Below are 19,710 nucleotides of genomic sequence, written 5' to 3'. Positions count from 1 at the left end.
GAATATAATGGATTCATTCAAAGCATATTTCTGACCAAAACACTTCTTAACTTTCATTTATATCATTATCAATGGCATGTAAGAATTACTTTCCAAAATAAGAAAAAAAAAAAAAAAAGAATAGAAACATTGGGAATGTGTAAGTATGGGATGAGCTGCAGAAATTCCACAAAATGCAGCTATGCACTTCAAGAGGTCAGAAAGTTCCTCTCCACAACATTTGATCTTCCCCTGTAAATTAGTTCAGAGGACATTCTACCAATCCCCTTGTGTCCTACAGCAACCTGACAATACCTGCACAAAAATGAACACAAAACTGGCTGTTTACATAGTAATGTGATTCTCACATACTAGCAGTGTCATTAAAATAACAATTTGTCATTTTAGCTGTGACTTCCTGTAATGCACACTTTGTTGTGACCTTTATTTGTTAAATTGTATTAATTTCACAAGAGTGGACATGAAAGGACAGTATCGCATATTACATTGTAGATATTAGTTCTCGTTTTCCTGTTTAGCCGACTAAATCAGAATGTTTAGGATACATTTTTTTATCTTCGGGGATCAATTTCAAAACTTCATAAAATTTTGGTAATATAGTTGGGCACATATACAATCTAAGATAATTATTTCCATCAAAATAAAGCCAGCTTTGTGTTTATTTTTATTGTATGAATTTAATATGCCCTTTGTTTAGAAAATATTTTAGAGAGTTTTAAATTGGCTTGGAACATTATATTAATGGAAAAGTATTTTAAAAAATCCTGATTAAAATCTGTTTAAATGAAACATTTCATTAAAAATATTCTTCCCTTTACCCATAACAGTATTCCTCAAAATATCAGCTGAAAGTGAAACTTGGTTGTCCGCATGACCAAAAACATGCGCTTCTTTTTCATTTTTGTATTTAAGTCTTTTTAATGTGAAAATGTTGAAATTGAAATTAAGGTAGCTGTAGATGACGTATTTACTAAAAAAAATTAAATAAATAAATAAATGCAACGCGCCCCTTTTACAAATTTTCGCCGCCCAGGGAAAGAACGCTGAGGTTATGCACCTGACCTATCAAAACTTTCAACCAATCAATACAATGAAAAGTGGGTCAAGGGTTACACGGTCGCAGTGTGGCGTGGAGCTGGTCCAGGTGGGTGACAATTAAACTGGTATTCGCAGGACCTTGAACGGTTCTTTTAACATAGTTTTTATAAATTGTGCTATTTGTAGAGCATGTATTGTTGAAAGACATGGCACAGAATATACTTTTTTTGTTTTGGCGATAAAGATGATGGCCTTTTGACAAGTGTCAACTTATGAAGCCACCAGGCCTTATCCCTGGATTTTCATCATGGCCGCTTGTCAAAACAATCTCGTTGAATGGGAGGGGACAGAAATTATACGATATATCTGCTTGACGTTGGGTTCCAGCTGTTGCAGTTATTGTTGTAAATGAATCAACTGACAGTAATTTGTTTCAATGCTGCATAGCTACGTTACGTTTCACTGAAATCGTGATGTAATTGGTGACATTAATTGAATTACGAATCATTGAACTTGAACCTTTATTTGAATGGACTTCCCTTACTGATGTAGAGGTAGTGATGTAACCGTGTAATTTAGGAATTACTTACAAGTTAAACACATATAATCAAGTGAGATCCTGTTTCTATACCATGGCAGGAAAGTGTCTAGAAAATTAAATTAATATCCCATCCGTTATAAGTATGTAAGTTTAGTTTGACAAAGGCTCTGTAATTTGTGTAAACAGAGATAAAAGACCAGTTAAAAGAAACCTCATGGATTGTTTATATCTCTGCTCTGATTTAAAGGTGTGTTATATGCATTCAAAAACGCCCCAGTCACATTTTTTGTGCCCATGAGTATCCTGCAAAGCTGATGTTAATTTTTCCTTAATTAGCTTTGCAAAAGCAACCAAAATAATGTCCATACTTTACTTTAGAATAATAGTTATTAATATTTTTCATCCATTCAATGATTGTTTGGGTACATGCGTAAAAACACAAGTAGAGAAGCTTTAAGCTTTCTTTAAAGCAATTGGTTGTCAGTTTGAATAGTTTCTATATTGGACAGATTGACTTAATATAAATTCAAATTAGCAAACTAATAAAATGTCAAAATTTATTATACTAATGGATCTTATGTGGGTTTAAAGTTACTTATCACTGTGTTGGTATAACTAATGTACAAGATATACAATCTAGGTATAAGGCATTACCCTAACACACAGAAAAAAAAGACATTCAAGTTGCCAGAGCAAATTTATTGTGCAAATTTATTTGTTTTTAAAATACATATATACCTAACCGTGAGCAAATATCGAAAATATAATTCACCATATGTGAAACATATGGTATGGATTAGAAATATGTACTGGGCCTATTGTGTCGAAACTGTCTATAGGACTCGCAAAGAAATTATGTTAAAGACTTCTTGTAACATTTTTCTAAATCTTCATTTGAAATACACCGACAGATTTAACAAAAGACTCTTATAAGAACCATTAGCTTAGAAAGATTTTGTGATATTGTTGTCTGAGGATGCAGTTTTCATCTGTTTTCTGACTTAGAAAGCCCTAATTGTATCTGAACATAGCTCAAGACCTATGGAGTTGGCAACACTGCTAATGAAATGTAACATTAGATACACAGGTTAAGATTTCTTCTGTTTGGTCTCTCTCTACACAGACCCTACCATAAAAGTAGTGTTAATGAAAGGCATATGACCCCTCTTAAGTGTCAGGTGTCTTCAGACCTCCCCATTAAATGCAAACAAAATTTGAGAGAGGGAATGTTAAGTTTATGCTGGGGTTATGAAATGTCAAATAAAATCAAGAAATAATTCATGCCTCCCACCAATCTCCCAGCAAGGGTGAAGTATGTCCCTAAAGCCTTGAATGAAAGGTAATTGGAGAGATATCTTCAGGTGTATGGTGATTTGACGCCATTTTTAATCACATCGACAAACTGGGACTTGTTTGCTGACAAATATAACCATTGGGACTGTAGGTGTTTGATGCTGAATGAACTTCTACTACATGCCAAATCCTGTTTTTTAGTTCCGAGGACGTGTATGAGAGAGAGTATGAGCAAGAACAAACCTCGTTCTATATTTAGTCTACTGAACACTGGTTTACGTTTACTGTTAAAAATGTGCACAAAAAACATCTGCATTTTGAGGGGTTTTTTACATAAAAACTTGAATTCAAAGGAATGAAAAGTATTTGAAACCTAGTAGTAATGAAAAGAAAAACATGCATTATTTGAAAGAGATCTGGAGATTGCTTCAAGCTGTGTAGAAGGATCATGGAGGATGTCAAGACAGATGGAAGATTGTGTGTGTGTGTGTGTGGGGAGGGGGGGATACTCAGTGGCCTGCCTTGCACTCTCATTTTTTAAAATCATGCCTACAAGGGAGTGGCACTCTATGCTGCCACTATAAATTTGACATTTAAAGGCTCCTACTACCAATTAAAATTTTTAAAAGGCCACATACTTGTTTACAGAATAGTATGAATATTACTTAACTCAGGTGTTTGATATTCCAAGTGTAACACGTATTCTTCACGACTCCATGATCTCTATACATGATCTAGCTGACATGAAGGCTTGACTATACTGCTTGATTATTATTACTGTGGTTTTGCTCAGACAAGGAGCGCTTATCCAATGAATGTTCAATTTGCATGCACCTGTGCAAGTACCTGAAATATTTAGATTTTAACTTTTTGATAACCCTAGTACATCATTGTATTTTTAAAATAATTTTTTTTTAAGGTACATACCTTATCTGCTGCCATTAGGAAGAGTAGGTATGGAAGCTTTGGCATTGTAGGGAAGCAATTGCAGGCAAGAGTTTTAAATTTTAAGTTAAAGCTTTGAATGGTTATGATTTATTCAGTTTCTTCTCTTCCAGGAAGTCCTCTGTTGTAAACCCGAGAGACTGAAGTCAAGCCATGGCAGATGAATGGAAGAAAAATCTTCGCCATGTGTCTTCCCCTGGACATGAGGAGTAAGTGGAGTTTGAAAACGAAGCTAAAAAGAACCTAGATTGTGTTGATGCCATGGTTTGCATATTTATCTTCAATCCTATTTTCACTAATAAATTGACACCTGTGTATGCTTCTTGTGATGTCTTTTAAAATATTTTTTACCACCTACCAATGTTTTTGCAAATGTGATTATTTGGTGTTGTTGTGTCCCACTACTAGTGTATTGTACTGTACTGTATTGTATTGTATTGTATTGTATTGTATTGTATTGCATTGTGAATATCTGTTAGTGCATTTCGTTATTAAAATTAGTTCTATGATAATAAAACATTTTTGTACTGATCCCACTCTCTGTTCTGTATGTCATCTCTTGCTAATATTATATGTTGTTTTTAAAGGACTCTTGTGATTAAAGCACTATTAAGACTTTGGACATTGACAAATGATAACTCACTGTAAACTTTGATACAATCACTAAATTGAGAATATTTCTTCTCATCTTTTAATATTCAAATTTTCAAATGTCATTCTGCATGTCATTTTCCTGCTTGATAAAAGAGCTTTGTTTGTGAGTTCAGAGCTCAGATTAACCGTTTTCCTAAACTAATTAATTCTCCTCTCTCTACCTGACTGTTTTTTTCAGAGATCACTCACCAAGAAGGAGTGTCCGAAGCAGGTTAGTGAGGGTTTTTGTCTAAATTTTTTAGTGTTTGTTTTGTTTTTTCATAAAGAGGGAAAATTTTTTATCCTATTACTGTTTGTGGACACTTTTTGTCTTTGATATAGTAGTTGAGAATTACATTGCATCTTGTTTTCCCAGAATATGTAAAGATTATGTAAGGAACAATTTTGAGTTTTTGAGTTTTTATCATTGCTAATAAGACAAGAAAAAATACTTTCATTATACTTCTATAAGGGAAACTTTTTTCAAAAGATACTTTGACAGAAATGTAATATTTCACTAATAATTTCGAAAAGTTTATTAAAAATGCTCATTCACGTTTATTTCTCACCCATCCCAAAGTTTCCTTTTGTCTCAAACTTTTCTTTTCTGCCTTGAACATTTGTACAGATGTTATTAAGGACAGCAGATGAAGCAGATACAGGTTTGTTAGTTTGAAGGCATGTTTGTTGCACTGTGTTTGTGCATTTTTTTCCCCCTCTTTCAGAGTAGTAGTGCCTGCAAGGATCTTATGATACAACATAACATTGCGTTTTAACCAAAGGACATTTGCATGTATGTGTTGTTAATTGTTGTATTTCATTTATGGTCAGAACCATATTATGTATTTTTGTTTGAAAAGACAAGTGTTTAAATGAAATGCAAAATAGCCTTGCATGCTTGTAACAAAATACCACAAGCCCCTTTGTTCACTCATGTTAACACTGGAAACCACACGGATCTGGGCTAGTGATGATAAACAACTTCAAGGAAGCACATTCCAGTCACTTCAATGAATTAAGTTTGCTATTATCTGCACCCTTTTAGTTGATCTTTTTTATTCAGTTTTGTCAATAATAATTACACATCTTGTTGTTTGTTTTCCCCTCTCCAGATATCAGTACTTGTATATAAGAAATGAAAGCAAGCAAGATGAATGATATTTGGTTTTGGAAAATATCACTTACTTGTGTGTACGTGCATGTGTGTGTGTTTTGTGAAAATATACATCTCAAAATATTTTTACTAAGAATACATTCCATGATATCATATAATGATGCTACATCTATTTCATGCAAGCATTTATGATATATTTTGAATTTTTTAGGGTCTTCTGTTTTGTAATATTTATTCAAACCATAGCTTGTTATGCAACAAATAAAAGATTTGTTCCAGGTTTTGTATTCAGAAAGCATATACATCTTTTATAAGATATTTGGATTTATAAATGATTTCATTCTTGTCCACTTATTTATATTTCATCGAATCATCGATACATTTGAAAATCAAATCAGATGTTATTATCACTTTTTTTCAGTTAAAGCAAAATCATCTTTAGCAATGGTCAAAATTTGCATGTGCCAGGATAGTTTTAACAAATACCCAAAATTAATATGAACAAAATTGAATTATTCAGATCTTCTGAGCCCAATGAAGAAGAGCAGAAATGGGAGGCAGAAAAGTTGATAGAGGTAGGTATCAGTGGTAAGAACTTTTTAAACACTGCTTGTGAAGCTAGTGAAAACTTTCTAAATTGAAGATGTGAAAAAATGATGATTATCAAACATTAATTTTACATTTTTTTTTCATGAGTTTATAATAAAGTAATTTTTATTCATTTGAATTGTTACATAGGAAACAAGACGCAAGAGAGAGGAGGAAGATCTAAGATGTTTGGCTGAAACAGAGGAACTCAACAGATTGGAGATGCAGAAATGTGAGGCAGACCTGAGAGAATTAAGGGAAAGACAGGTGAGTTGAGTGGTGGCTTAGATCTTTCTGAACACAAGAGTTTTATTTTATTTTATTTATTTATTTTTTATTTTTATTTATTTATTTATCTATTTTTTTTTTTTTTTTTTTGGAGAAACTGTTGTTTTAAATTTAAAGATACATTTTACTGTACTTCCAAATATTGACATGCCCAATGGAGGCCTTTCTCTTAGTGGAAAATCTTTGGATGTAGAGATAAAAAAGGGTGAATATAAATTGCATGGATAAAGATTTTTTTGTAAATACTTATTTTCATTGAATAAATCTGGTTGAACATTTGGCTACTTTATTGAGCTTTGATTTCTTTTCCTTTTAAGGAACGTCGCAAACAAGAACGAGCAGAAGAAGAAAAAAGACTGGCAGAGAAAAAAAAGGCAGAAGAAAGAAAGAGGAGGGAAGAGGAGGTGTGTTGAGGTTATCATATGATTCATCTTTTTTTCCAAATGCATCATTTGAAAAACATATTTAATCTAGTCTAGGCAACCATGTAAGAAAAAACAAGCTTTCATGAAATGTGTGTGTTCTTTAGACTGTATGTCATTCATGTACAAGCTTTCATAAAATGTGTGTGTTTTTTAGACTGTATGTCATTCACCAGACTCGTCTCATGTCATTTTGAGCCAACAGAAATATTTCAGACAGAGACAAATTCTTTACCTATAGGCCTTTTACATTTATAGATGTATTTGTAAATTAGCCAGACATGTTACAGTTAGGGCTGTTTTTCTGATGCTTCTGCTTGAAAAATATTTACAAAAGTGACCTCAAAATAAATATTGTGCTAGAATTGGGTTAACATGTTAACATTGGGTTCAGTGCATTGGTGTAAGCTGTTCTTATACAGCATAACATTATATAATAAGTATGACCACATCTTGACTATATTTAAATAAATGTTGGCCAATCTTTCCACCTCTTCAGCAATATACCTTTTATTTTAAGGAGGAAAGAAGAAGAATCAAAAGGGAAGAAATGGAGAGACGACGCCAGGCAGAAGAAAAAAGGAAAATGGAAGCTGAAGAAATGGTCAACAAACCAAACTTTATCATCAATAGACGATCTACTAGTGAGAATCATGATGAAAGTGATGATGTGAGTAAATGGTATTATTTGAATATGTATTCCCCCCCCCCAATTCTTCCCTAAGTTTACGTGGAAGGAATAGATTTACTGTGGGATAACATAAGTATTTTTTCCAATTCAAAATGCTGCATATTATTCCAAAAGTGTCCACAATCCCTAGACACCCTTGGAAATTGCCAAAATCCACAGCTATGAGGAGAACCGTCACTCCAGGAGAAATAACACATTGTAAGGCATATAAGCGATGTAAAAGATGGACAAAATATATCTTTTTAGGAGAGAGATTCACTGCAAAAATTTTATTTATACAGACTGTATGTGAGGGTTAATCTGTGAATTTTGATTTATGGTTGCAAGTCATATTGCTTTTTACCAGAAGGGAGTTAATTGCAAATTGACTGGCTGTATTGGACAGGTCGAGTCTTAATTATTCCCATGCCAGATCTCATATTTAATTCATATTCAATTGTGTTTCTACAATCACTTTGTCTCATCAACCACAGTGTGAAGCATGTTTCTCCACCAGTTGTCTGAACCAATCAACTTATCTTCTCTAGCACAATTAATCATTTTTGCAAACACTTGTGGGAATTTTGAGAGAGAATTTTGGTAAGCTGCTATACCGTTAGTCTTGTGATTTTGGCTCCCTCAAGAAAATTAATAAAAGATGCTGTTTCACATTGCCTCCCATGCTTTTTTGTACTTGAAAAAATGTAAAATGTCAGAACTAGAATACATTTATAGTTTCTTTCAGTGATTTAGACTGCCACCTTTGAGTACTACAAAATCAACAGTATTTACATAAATGATAAATTCCAATTCATTATTTATTATATCTTTCTGTGCTTAGTGGGAACAGTTGCGTAAGCTTACAGGTACTGGTTATATTTATGATTAGACACCTGCTGGAGGTTGTTAACTTGTACACAATGTGAAGACTTTATGCTTCTGTCAGTAGTTTTTAGGGATAGAAACTAAAGGGTTATCTGTTCTCTTTTTTTTTTGTTGTGAGAGTAAACTATGTCTTAAACTTTTCTGAAGGAATATTCAAGATATAAAAGGTTTAGCATATATCTCTGCATTATAATAATAATAATTATTATTATTTTTGTCCTCCATCAGTTATAAATTATTGCACATTCACAATTTTGGATCTTCTATTTGTAAAACATTTTCACTGTGTTGGCTCTTATTTTCTTTAAGTTAGCATAGTTTATATTCCAAGGAGTTCCCAGTAATGCCCATTTGGCAGAGAATTAAGAACCTTTTACCGCCAGGGTGTGGATAAACAGACTGAATACAGATTAAGGGGAAGAGACTATCAAGAGGGGGCAGAAGATGATTTTAGTCTGCAATGTTTTTGTTTTACCAAAAAACAAAATGTTTCTTTTTTTTTGTGTGGAAAAAAATTGAGAAAGAAAAAATATTGCGAAGGAATAAATATGTTAGTAGCGATAATTGAATTAACCCTTACAAGGCTTCAGTTTGAACCTGATATAAAATTGATCAGTTTGGTGAAAAGAAAGGGGGTCCTTACACATGGCATCTTATGGAGCCCCAAACAGAAGAGAGCACAAAGATTAATGGCAGGGAATTTAATATAGGAAGGAGGGGTATATCCTTGTAGTTGTCTGAAAGGTCTGCTGGCATCTTATATCTCTTGAAAACTAAACTTGCATATGCCCCAGAGTGGTTATTAAGTTAAATAAATTAGCCCAGACTCTGTATTTCTTTAATTATTTTTCTTATACATGTCTTTGGCTAGAATTAACAGGTAGTAAGTCCCTGTTCTGGTTACAATGATAACATTAACATCAAACAAGTTGTAATTTATGATTGGATGACAAATTAGTCGAAACAAACAGAAACATCAGCTGAGGGCTGAGCCATTTTGCAAGTTGCCTCTGGATTGTGAGTTTGTCTGGAATCAGTTCTGTAGGCAGGCAGAATCATGGCGGAACTCGTAAGTTCTTTTTGTATTTTCATTTTTTAAAATCCTTGTTTAAGGGTTTCATTCAAAGACTAAAAAACCTTTTGAATGTTTTTGTGGTGTGTTTCTGAAAACTTTTTTGTTGAGACAAAGTTGATATGGATTTACCAATTTTGAAGTAATTGCTGAAGGAATCATATTGGTGCTCTTTTTCATCTGAATGATTTTTTTCTGTATTGTTCTTTTTCTCCATATAGAATCACTTGCAGCTTTGTCTTGCTAGAAATACACAAGAAAGTGTCATTTTTTTCCTTTCATTATCTTGTATATATTAGTTATTCAGAAACAAGAATGATGCAACAGAAATTAGCCTTTGGTTTAATCAGAAGTAATATGCCATATGGTTTTTGAGGATTCATGAAGATTTTGGAGCAGCTAACCTTTCACCTTAAATTTTCCTTAAAAAGTGAGGAAAGATCATCATCAGCTATCACAACAGAAAAGAACTGTGCAGCATGGAATTTGTGGATGGAAGAGATATAAACAAATTGTTGAACAGAAGTGTCTAATTTCTGAACACAAGTTACTATAATTAACAGGAAATTGACTGATGTCTTTTATTATTTTCTGCAGCGAAAATATTTCAGCCACTATCACTTATTAAACAAGCTCCTCCTAGTGCAGTATTGGATTATTCAGAATTTATTTCTTTGTGATGCATTGACAAGGGCAGAAGTAAATGATAAAATGATGAAAGGGGCTGTGTACAGCTTACAGGTTGTCAGAAACTGATGGCTCCTCACATCTGTGAGGCAACCCTCCACCTGATCAAGTTTCCTGTGCTAATCCAGGTAGTCCAGAACCATGTGATCCTCCAGGAATGCCTACAGCAGGAGAAGTTCTGCACTGATATCATACTTTACTTTTCAGATACTGCAACCATTAGTGCGTGATATATTAATTGATCCATTTACTCTGTGAAAATGATTTTTATGCTCTTATGTTTTGTGAAATGTAGAGGCATGCTAACTAGGGTCCTTTGGATGCTGTTAACTCTCTATGAATTAGATTAGGAAATAGTTATAGTAAATATCAAATTTGACTATAAGATATATTGGTTGGTCACAATGTTTCATTGCCTATTTAAACTGAAAATATCTTGTTGGAATTTTTTGAAATGAGATAAGATTAGTTGAACACCTACAACTCTCCCCCCCCCCCCCCACCCCCTCCACCCCCCATGACACATATACAGGAATCACATACAACCTTACTGTGGTATTCTCCTTATCAGCCTTTACCTTATATATTTAGGCCATAAAACTTAATCTGACATCATAGTTTACGCCTCCTGACTATACCTAAAAAAACATTAAATTTCTGCTGTGCATTTGGGATCTTAGATATCCTAACCTGGGGTGCAGCCTGACTGTGTATACATAAAGATCACACTGTTCATTTCGAGGACTTGGGCTTCCAATTCACTATCATCAGGATTTTAAGTCATTACTTTAAGTATACAGGCAGTTCTAGTTTTGAGTTACACACACTTCCAGCAAGATGTCTCTGGAAGCTAAGGTATGTGTTTAATATAGCTGTAGTAGTTTTCTGGTAGTAATTATGCACCCAGTGACACGCTTGTTATGATATTTGATTGCTCTTTTGAATATTTAATCGTTCAAATATGAGTGTGTTTTGTCAGGGCTTATTTAGGTCATACGTATAGTTTTTATCAAAACCAGAATGCCAGAAAGAACAGTAGGGGTGTTTTTCCTTAACTCTTTTATGATTAATTAACACATTTTAGAGACTTAGGTTGAAATAATGGTAACATAAATGGTTATATTTAAGAATCATTTAAACATTGTTAATGGAATTATATCCTCAAAAATATATGTGAAAACACATCTAGCAGGCAGTTACCAGGTTAAGAAACAACCCAAGACCTTCCTCCCCTGAAAAGCAGAATTGCACTTGCCAGCTTCATACTGATTACCATTTTTGGCACACAAGTTAAGTGGGGAAGATGGGGGGTACCCAAAGGTCAGATTCTTTCCTTGACTTTTACTTTTTTCTTCAAATGTGGTTTTGATATAAGTATTAAGGAATTTTAGAGTAAAACAGCATTATAAATTTGTGTGTACTCTGCTGGGCATCAGTTGTGTGTTGGGTACCTGTGCCTGTAGGAAACTTGGCTATTTCCAGCCGCCACCAAATATGGAGGTCGTCAGACAGGTGTAGTAATATTGCTTCTCCTCAAGATAGCTAGCTGTAGATAAAGTAGTTATTGGCCTATTCACCCCTTTTGATGGTCAGATTTTGTTTTAATAGAAGAAAATATAGAGAAATTTCTACACAGTATATTTTAACTCCAGCAACTTAATGTTGTTAAACTAAAGATCCAGATTGTTTATAATGGTAGATGGGGTGAAGTGTTATGTTACCTTGCCCTGGATCTGCCCCAATATATTCCCAGCCAGGCTTAGAACATGAATGTTTTGCCAATCAGAGGGCCTATTATTGGCTGCTTAATGAAGCTACCTGGATGTGCATGATTGACATATCCTTGTTCAAGGATGGTGAATTTTTTTTAACTTTCTTGTAGCATGTCAGCTCTGGTATTTTTTAAAGAACCTGTTACTTACTAAATACATGAAAAAAGGGGAAAGTGAAAAAATATTCAAAAGTTTAAAGAAATGTTCATAAATTTTGCTCCTAGAATGTTTGTACTCTACGTTTCGATAGGGTTAAATGTATAAAGAAGAGGTTGATTTTGAAAACTGTTTTGAAGAAATTATTTAAAGAGTCTTTACAAATCTGGAAACATATCTTTGACAGTGACATTTATATGGATAAATACAACAGTAGCATATATTTTGATATATTTAAGTCCTAAATTGGTTCAGATATTAGATGATCATAAAAAAATTAAACAATTACATGATACTGCATTTAAATTTCAGCACTCAAGCTTTGATCACTTGCATTTATAAATTTTGCCATGAGTAATAAAAAATGTTCAAGTTTTTGTGTAGTCATACAATCTTGCAAGGTTCTCTAAGATTTTGTTTGTATTTTTATTTTTAAACACATGGGTAAATAATTTATTTGCACTTAAATGATTGAAAAAAAATTCGGCTAATTGTCTTGTGCTTGTAAGAAAAAAGAAATAGTCAATAGAAGATACATATGAACCTCACAATGTTTGTGTTATTTCAGATGGGAAATGTGGTCCGGGCGAAAGAGGACATGTCCAAGTCCAAGGAACAGTTGGAGGAGGAAAAGAGAGCTATTCTCAAACAGAGAATTGAGCCTCTGTCCATTGAATCCTTGAATATTGAGCAGTTGATTGCCAAAGCCAAGGAAATCCACCAGAAGATTTACAACTTGGAAAGTGAAAAATATGATCTGGAAGAGCGCTTCAAGAGGCAACAGTATGATGTGAGTAGAGACAGGGTCGAACTGGAGATTGTTTGTGTTGATGATATCATATGAAGATCAATTATGATACATCAAGCATTAATCTCTATGTTTTTTAAAGTTTTTTTTTTTTATCTTGTCTTTTGGGCATACTATTTGATGGTGGTCTATGAGAAATTATAAAAAATTGAAGAACCTTGATCAAGCATTAAATTCTGAATCATCTCATCACCCTTTTTAATGCAGTTTAATAGATAAGAGCTGAATCTCTTTGGAAAAGAGTTTTTTGAAACGTGAAGAGTTAAATTTTTGACATGATCTTTTTAACGCCAGGCAACATCATCTAATGAAAAGGGGCTTGAAATAAGGAAACCAGTAGGTGTTCTGTATATGCAGTAAGATGGAGCTTGCAAGGTGTTTACCTGCAGAATTCTATGCATATTTCATTGTGGTATTCATTACTAAGATTTTTGTTATTAATTCCAGATGATGGAGCTTGCAGAAAGAGCCAGACAGATGAACAAGGGGTGAGATCACTTGTTTCATTACATTATGCCTGCTGAAAGATTCCTTAGGGAACATTACGAATATATAGATAATGTTTTATTTGTGTTAAGTGAGACAGCTGATTCCTTATAATGGCTATCTTGATAAGGAATTTACAGCAATTTTTTTTTGTTTTAAATATTTAAAAAGGAAGAAGATAAGCAATAATTTGAAGATGAATGAATTTATTGCATTTTGTTTGTTAAAAACATGTATATCAATTAAGGTCATAAATCACTGTCACCATTGACTTCATATGGTGCTTCTAGTATTTTCCTCTCATTGATGTGATGAACAGCTAGATTTCTTTGAAGATTGTTTTGAAACTAGATGAAAGCATTCAGTTTGACAAGCTGTTGCCCATAAACAACCAGAATAGAGAGGAATAAGTCAACTTTTCTTGAAGAGAGCATTTAAGTCATTATATTGTTTGTTTAAGATATCCTAGATTCATTTTCTTTAATACTATAACAGCCAGCTGAATCAACATGTAAAGTAAATTTTCATAAGATAATTCCACAAATTTTGTGACACAGAACAATATTTTTCATAGTTTATGGCTAAACATTTTTTATATTCTGTTGCTTACAAAAGTTCCTACATGTGCATCTATAGGCACAGTAATATATCATTTTCTTCCATTTACATGGTGAAAATAATTTTGTTGGGATAATGACAAGAATTCATTGATTTGGCTCAGAGAATTAGGTGACTGATGTTATCACTTGAATACATCAGAAAAAAGTGCTAAAACTAGTCCAGTACCTTGTTTCTTGCACTTCACATATACAAGTCTTTTATTGTGTCCTTGTTTGCATGTTAGTGGAGAAGACCAGAAGAGCCCCCACCAACCCGTGAGTGTCAGGGTGATTCCCAGGGGAATAGTGTGAGTCCCTGACAAGAACCCAGCTCTTAGGGCTGATAGACATTTTCCTGGCAGTATTTACATTGTCTGACACCTTGGCTTGCATGTTGAATCTCAGAAGAGGTTCAACATTGAGTGGCAACTGAGATTGCCTGTGAAGATATATCACTTACTGGGCGTCAGATTGGGCTTATGTTACTTGAGGCTGTCAGGCTTTGTAAAGAGCAGACTGTTCTGGCACTTATGGATTGAGATGATCCTAGTCAGGACTGTCATTATCTAATCTAATCTACTAGAACAATTAATGTACATTTACTAATTTATTAACTAAACTATATTTTATAGGAAAAAGAAGGGTGCTGTCCAGACTGAGTAAGTAGGCATGCATGACCACCTCTCCCTCCTCCATGTTGTGAGACTAGGCCAAGTTGACCTAACTGCACCAAAGTCACCATTAAGACATGTTTTGAATTTAAACCATTTTAAAGTATGAAACACACCACCAGAAGTATGTATTGAGAGTGCCCAATGATAGAACCCATGGTAATTTGGTGTTGTGTTTTAAATTCTGATATGGTATAAGTTGAAAACCTGTCTGACTATGCCCTCATATTGTGTTTTGGGGAACTGTTCCTTTAAAGACCCTCTCAAAAATGTAGATAGTTGGATTGTGAACTAGTTTGTACCCCACCTTCAGCATGCACTGTCCCCACTGCTGCAACAAAGTGTTCCACTGGTTTTTCATCCTCAATCTCATCACAGCCCCTCCCCTCCTCATTACTTCTCCTGTGTTTTCACATACACCACTCTAAAACACTTTGAGTAAATACACTGCACCATCTAAAAATTATTTCTGTACTATATGTCTCTGCTCATCAGTTTCACCACCAAAACTTGCAACATTTGCATTCTTGTGTTTGACATCAGCAACCTTAGTTCATACCTTGATAAACCTATATTGAAATCTGTTCAGTTTGCATGACATTGTAATATGAATTTGTGTCATTTATATTTTGGTTCACCACTAGTATTATAGTATTTAGAAATGTAAATGTGAGACCATGCTTGCTATCTGTCCCCCACTCCAACCCCCACCCCCCTCCCACCCCCACATGCACACACATACACATACCCACACCCTGTAAAATCTTAGATCTGCTAGTGTTTTTAACTAGAGTGGACTGCATTTTCTGTACCACTGTCAGCATTTGTTTTCCCATTTTGCACCCCAGGCCTCAGAAGTCTGTGTGACTTGTTAATGCATGGAATGCACAGCAGTACAGCCCAGTCTTTGCAGTCGCCCTTTGTGTAGTTTATATATAACATTGCATGTTGCAGAAGTAGCATTAGTGTCAGGGATCATTTGTTGTTGTATATGATTTATGAACACACACACACACACACACACACACACACTGTGGTGGGACAGAAGAGACAACATCTGTAGTCAATTTTGTCTTTTAAATATAAAGTACACCATTATGAATCTCACTATGACTGATAGCACAATGTATGTGTAATATAAAAAGCCTTCAGTTACATATCAAATAGTCAGCAAGATTTAATTTGCTTTGAATTTTTGAAAATATATAACATATGTTCCATTGTTTATGAAATGTGGTTATGTAAGATAAAATAATTTGAATATAATAACTTTATTCTAGGCATGATAAATTAGCTGACAAGTACTCTGGCATCCCGGTAAGTATGTGAATCTATTGAATATCCCCAGATTAGAAATTGGGCATAAATGATTACAGTTTTTAAACAAAGGATTTGAAACTCTGGTAAAACTTATTAAAGTTATAAAGTCGAGTTCAAATTTGATAGAATTGTGAACTTTAATGCATGCAATGTTTTCTCCCTGAAATATTTTGCAGCCCAAAGTTCCTTTGGCAAGCAAGTATGAGAAAAATTTGGACCGAAGAAGTTTTGCAGATAAATTGAAGATGTTTTCAAAGGTATGGTGTGAAAACTATTAATGATATTCACTTATCTTTTATTTTTAGCCCAAGATCCAACTTTGCAGTAAATATGAGCGACATACAGATGGCAGATCTTACACAGATCGCAAAAAGGCCTTTAATTCTACAGATAAATTTACATTTTTCCCTTCTGAAGGTGAAGTGAAAAAAATTAATGAAAAATTAGCTAAAAAACATCCAAAGAAGAAGGCACAAGATCCAAGTGACATTAGGTCGCGGCCCAGACCGAAGGCCAAGTCTCCTCCAAAAGAGCCAGAACCTGAGCCAGAACCAGAGCCGGAACCAGAACCGGAACAGCATGAAGAAGAAGAAGAGGAGGAAGAGGAGGAGGAGGAGGAGGAAGAATAAGGTGACAGGAGTGACAGCATGGCAAGCAGCATGACCTCTTCCACAGCCAGCGTGATTTTTTTAAATTGATATCTTCCACCTCATGTTGTTCTGCATGGAGTTTGACCTAGCAGTTTATCTGTTATTAACCCAGTTCATGTTTTTTTTTTCCATTCTATAATGAATGATTATTTTTTCAGTGGCGGTTGACACTGTTTTGTATTATTTTCAGTGCGTGGGCTACAAAGAGAAGATGCATGGAGAGCTTTGTTCTATAGATGGCATTGATTTGATGTGTTGAATGAATCAGTCACTTTTCAAATGCGTGCCTAGATTGCATTGGTTTAATGTGTGCATTTATATACATGTTTTTTCAATGTCTTTTGATGAATTGATCAAAATGTCCCATTTGAACACAGTGTGATATTAACAGCATCTAATAGAACAGAGTTTCCAGTAAATGTTACTAGATAGACTTTTTTGACTAGGTATTATGACATTTTTTCACAGCTATGTGTGGGTTTGAACAGTGATAGTTTAAGCACCTAATTTACATATCACCAGTTTTTGCTCTATTTCAGGGTTTTATTAATGACATACTGTTGTAATTTTATGCTTTGCATGTGTATTTTTGTGCCTGTGTCAGGTGTGGAAATTATTGAAATATTGCCCACAGAGATGATTTCATGGATGATGTTTCTGATGTTTGAATTGAAAATTTCTTACAACTTGATTTGCCTCGTTTTCTTATTCAAACATAAGGTTGTGAAATTGTGAAATTTTAAAACATGTAAACCTTTGCAAAAAGATATATATATATATATATATATATATATATATATATATATAATAGAAATGTTTTTAACCTGTCTTATTTATGGTTCTACATCATATGTTTTGTCCAGTTCTTATCTCTAGTGGTTAAAAATACTTGAGTGACACTATTTTTAATTCTCGTTTCAGTGACAAAACTGTGAACAGTGTGGGTTATGTATTGTATCTGACAATTGGCTGCACCCTCCACATACCACTTATAACTGGCCATTCCAGTGCTTCCTTACAACAAGCTCAAGCTGCCAGTGGATTCCATGCAGATGATCCTCATAGATAAGAGAAACTTGTATAAACTATACATATTCTTTTCTCTATAAATACAGGCTTGTGCAAGTTCAGCCTGCCCTTGCACATAATATAGTAAATGTGTATGGACAGGGCTTTTAGTTAAAGAAACTTTGGAAGATTCACTTGGAAACGCCATTTGACTATCAAATATAAAAGATCTGGACATTGAAGAAACTTTTGTTGTAACTCTGATAAACTGGACTTAAATGAATACATCTTATTAAAGGAAAGAAAGTACCTAGTGTGTAAACATTTAAATACTTCTGTCAGACACTAACATGTTTTTAACATCGTTTTAATGTCTTATCTTAAATATTAGTTTACTTCACCATCTGTGACATTTGTAGACATTTTACAGTATCTCAATTGGTTAGAAGAATCTCTACTATAGATAGTAAACAGCTTTTACCTATAACGTTGTTGATGTTTTGATTTTGTGATTCAAGTGTGCTGTGATCTGAGGAGGCCATTTGTACGTTTATAAAAGCCAAGTAATGAAGATATTTTCATCTTTCATCCTGTCAGTTGCAATTTCTTTGTCAAATGTAGTAACCCTCACCTTGGTGCATTTAGTTGAATAGCCTTAAAAAACTACTCGGGTCTCTGGCTTACCATAGCAACTTGATTTAACTCTAAAGAACAAATTTGGATGTCTTCCATATGATTTCCGAACTAGTCTGTGACAATGGTGAGATAATTAAAACCATGTGCAAAAATTGAACTCAAGGGCCAGAAAATTGTTTTGTCATCTTAGCAAAAAATTATGATTTTTAAAACTAAATTGTAAAAGCATCTTAACGTCAGTTTTGCCAGTGGATAGGAATATGCTCTTAAATGTAAGTATTACTGCATTTATTAATCAAACGCATTCTCTTTGGCACAGGAAAGAACATTCCCTTCCAGAAAAACGTGTGCTTTCCATAGTCTACGCTCCCTGTTCTAGCAACACGACTCCATGGGCAGATCGTGTCCAGTTTCATCGCTGATCTACTGGGTTGAAATTGAAAGTTATTATTCTATAAAATGCATTTTGAAATGAGCTTTCTTTCAAACCCATGCTTATCACCACTTACAAATAAGGAAGCAACTGATTTGTTCACATCGAAATGATGCATGTTGTATTCCAGTCTTATTTTTGTATCCCCCGTCAAGTACAAACTGTATCTTATGATATGATAGAAAAGATCAGTTTATGATGAATGACCAGTTTCAAGGGAACGCCCCTTCTAGAAACACAAGTGCGCAAATGATGTTTGAGTTGAAAACTTTACAAATGTTTTCTTTTACAAATACACTCATCTGATAAATTTTATTTTTCACATTGGAATACTGTGCTCTATTTAGAAGGATGACTACAGTCAGCGGGACACTATCTGTAGCATTACCGTTAATAGTATAATACCATCACCATTCTATTCATATTCATAGGTTGGTTACTTGTTACAGTGGAAAAAACCCCACATAAGACCACCCGCAAATGATAAAATATCGGAACAAGGAATGGTGCAAAGAGCATAGTATTGCCAGTTTCCATATATATATGGGTGATGTAAACCTATCGATCGATAAAACTCTACTGGTTCTCAGCAGCATCTAGGGCAGATAGACCCCTGGCTAAATGCACTAGCACACCATAGTATATCGATTTGTTTTCCGTGTCAGTGGTGGATAAACGGTCGTGCAACAGAATTCACAGAATCTGAGATTCCGTCTCTTGGAGAAACGCAGCGTTTAATATGAATCTGCCAATTTTACTTGGGTTACTGTTCTGTTTCCCTGCCAGTTCTGGCGGATTCTTCATAGTATACGATGGCATACAGTATTCTGCTGTATATAACTCGTCAGGCAGTTTTGATTCGGAGCGTGGTCCTGACATCTGCTTGGCGTTCGAAGATATTGTCTGCCCAACGAGAAACTCCGAGGAATGCTACGCAATCAGCCGAGGCACCAACTCTACTGAGTTGACCCGTATTGGAACAAGCAAGAAATGCT

The 19,710-nt window shown here is 34.3% G+C and overlaps 1 protein-coding gene across 6 annotated transcripts; it reads left to right on the top strand.

Moving 5' to 3' along the window:
• Positions 1–1,030: 1,030 nt before the first annotated feature.
• Positions 1,031–18,133, top strand: LOC106172483 (uncharacterized). 6 transcript variants are annotated; one of them, XM_013553296.2, is made up of 13 exons: positions 1,031–1,144; positions 3,931–4,026; positions 4,650–4,682; positions 6,085–6,139; positions 6,303–6,419; positions 6,758–6,844; positions 7,383–7,532; positions 12,673–12,894; positions 13,360–13,400; positions 14,630–14,656; positions 15,949–15,985; positions 16,165–16,245; positions 17,560–18,133. In XM_013553296.2, the coding sequence occupies exons 2-13, from the start codon at positions 3,971–3,973 to the stop codon at positions 17,560–17,562; spliced, it is 909 nt and encodes a 302-aa protein (XP_013408750.2). In that variant the 5' UTR covers positions 1,031–1,144; positions 3,931–3,970; the 3' UTR covers positions 17,563–18,133. The 6 variants fall into 6 exon arrangements, with proteins under 6 accessions (XP_013408750.2, XP_013408741.2, XP_013408682.2 ...); XM_013553287.2 differs by lacking the exon at positions 14,630–14,656 and adding an exon at positions 14,243–14,305; XM_013553228.2 differs by lacking the exons at positions 14,630–14,656; positions 16,165–16,245 and adding exons at positions 14,243–14,305; positions 16,294–16,618 and having other exon boundaries at positions 1,046–1,144.
• Positions 18,134–19,710: the final 1,577 nt, after the last annotated feature.

Source organism: Lingula anatina, chromosome 1 (assembly GCF_051362555.1).
Source record: "Lingula anatina isolate TDL-2025a chromosome 1, LinAna3.0, whole genome shotgun sequence".
Taxonomy (NCBI): Eukaryota; Metazoa; Brachiopoda; class Lingulata; order Lingulida; family Lingulidae; genus Lingula; species Lingula anatina.
This window is presented reverse-complemented; position numbering and strand designations above follow the sequence as displayed.

Excerpts from the sequence above, each read along its gene's own strand:
- LOC106172483 (XM_013553228.2), top strand. The coding sequence starts at position 3,971 with ATGGCAGATGAATGGAAGAAAAATCTTCGCCATGTGTCTTCCCCTGGA. Across the intron at positions 4,683-6,084 it reads AGAAGGAGTGTCCGAAGCAG|ATCTTCTGAGCCCAATGAAG; the intron begins GTTAGTGAGGGT and ends TGAATTATTCAG. Across the intron at positions 12,895-13,359 it reads TCAAGAGGCAACAGTATGAT|ATGATGGAGCTTGCAGAAAG; the intron begins GTGAGTAGAGAC and ends TATTAATTCCAG.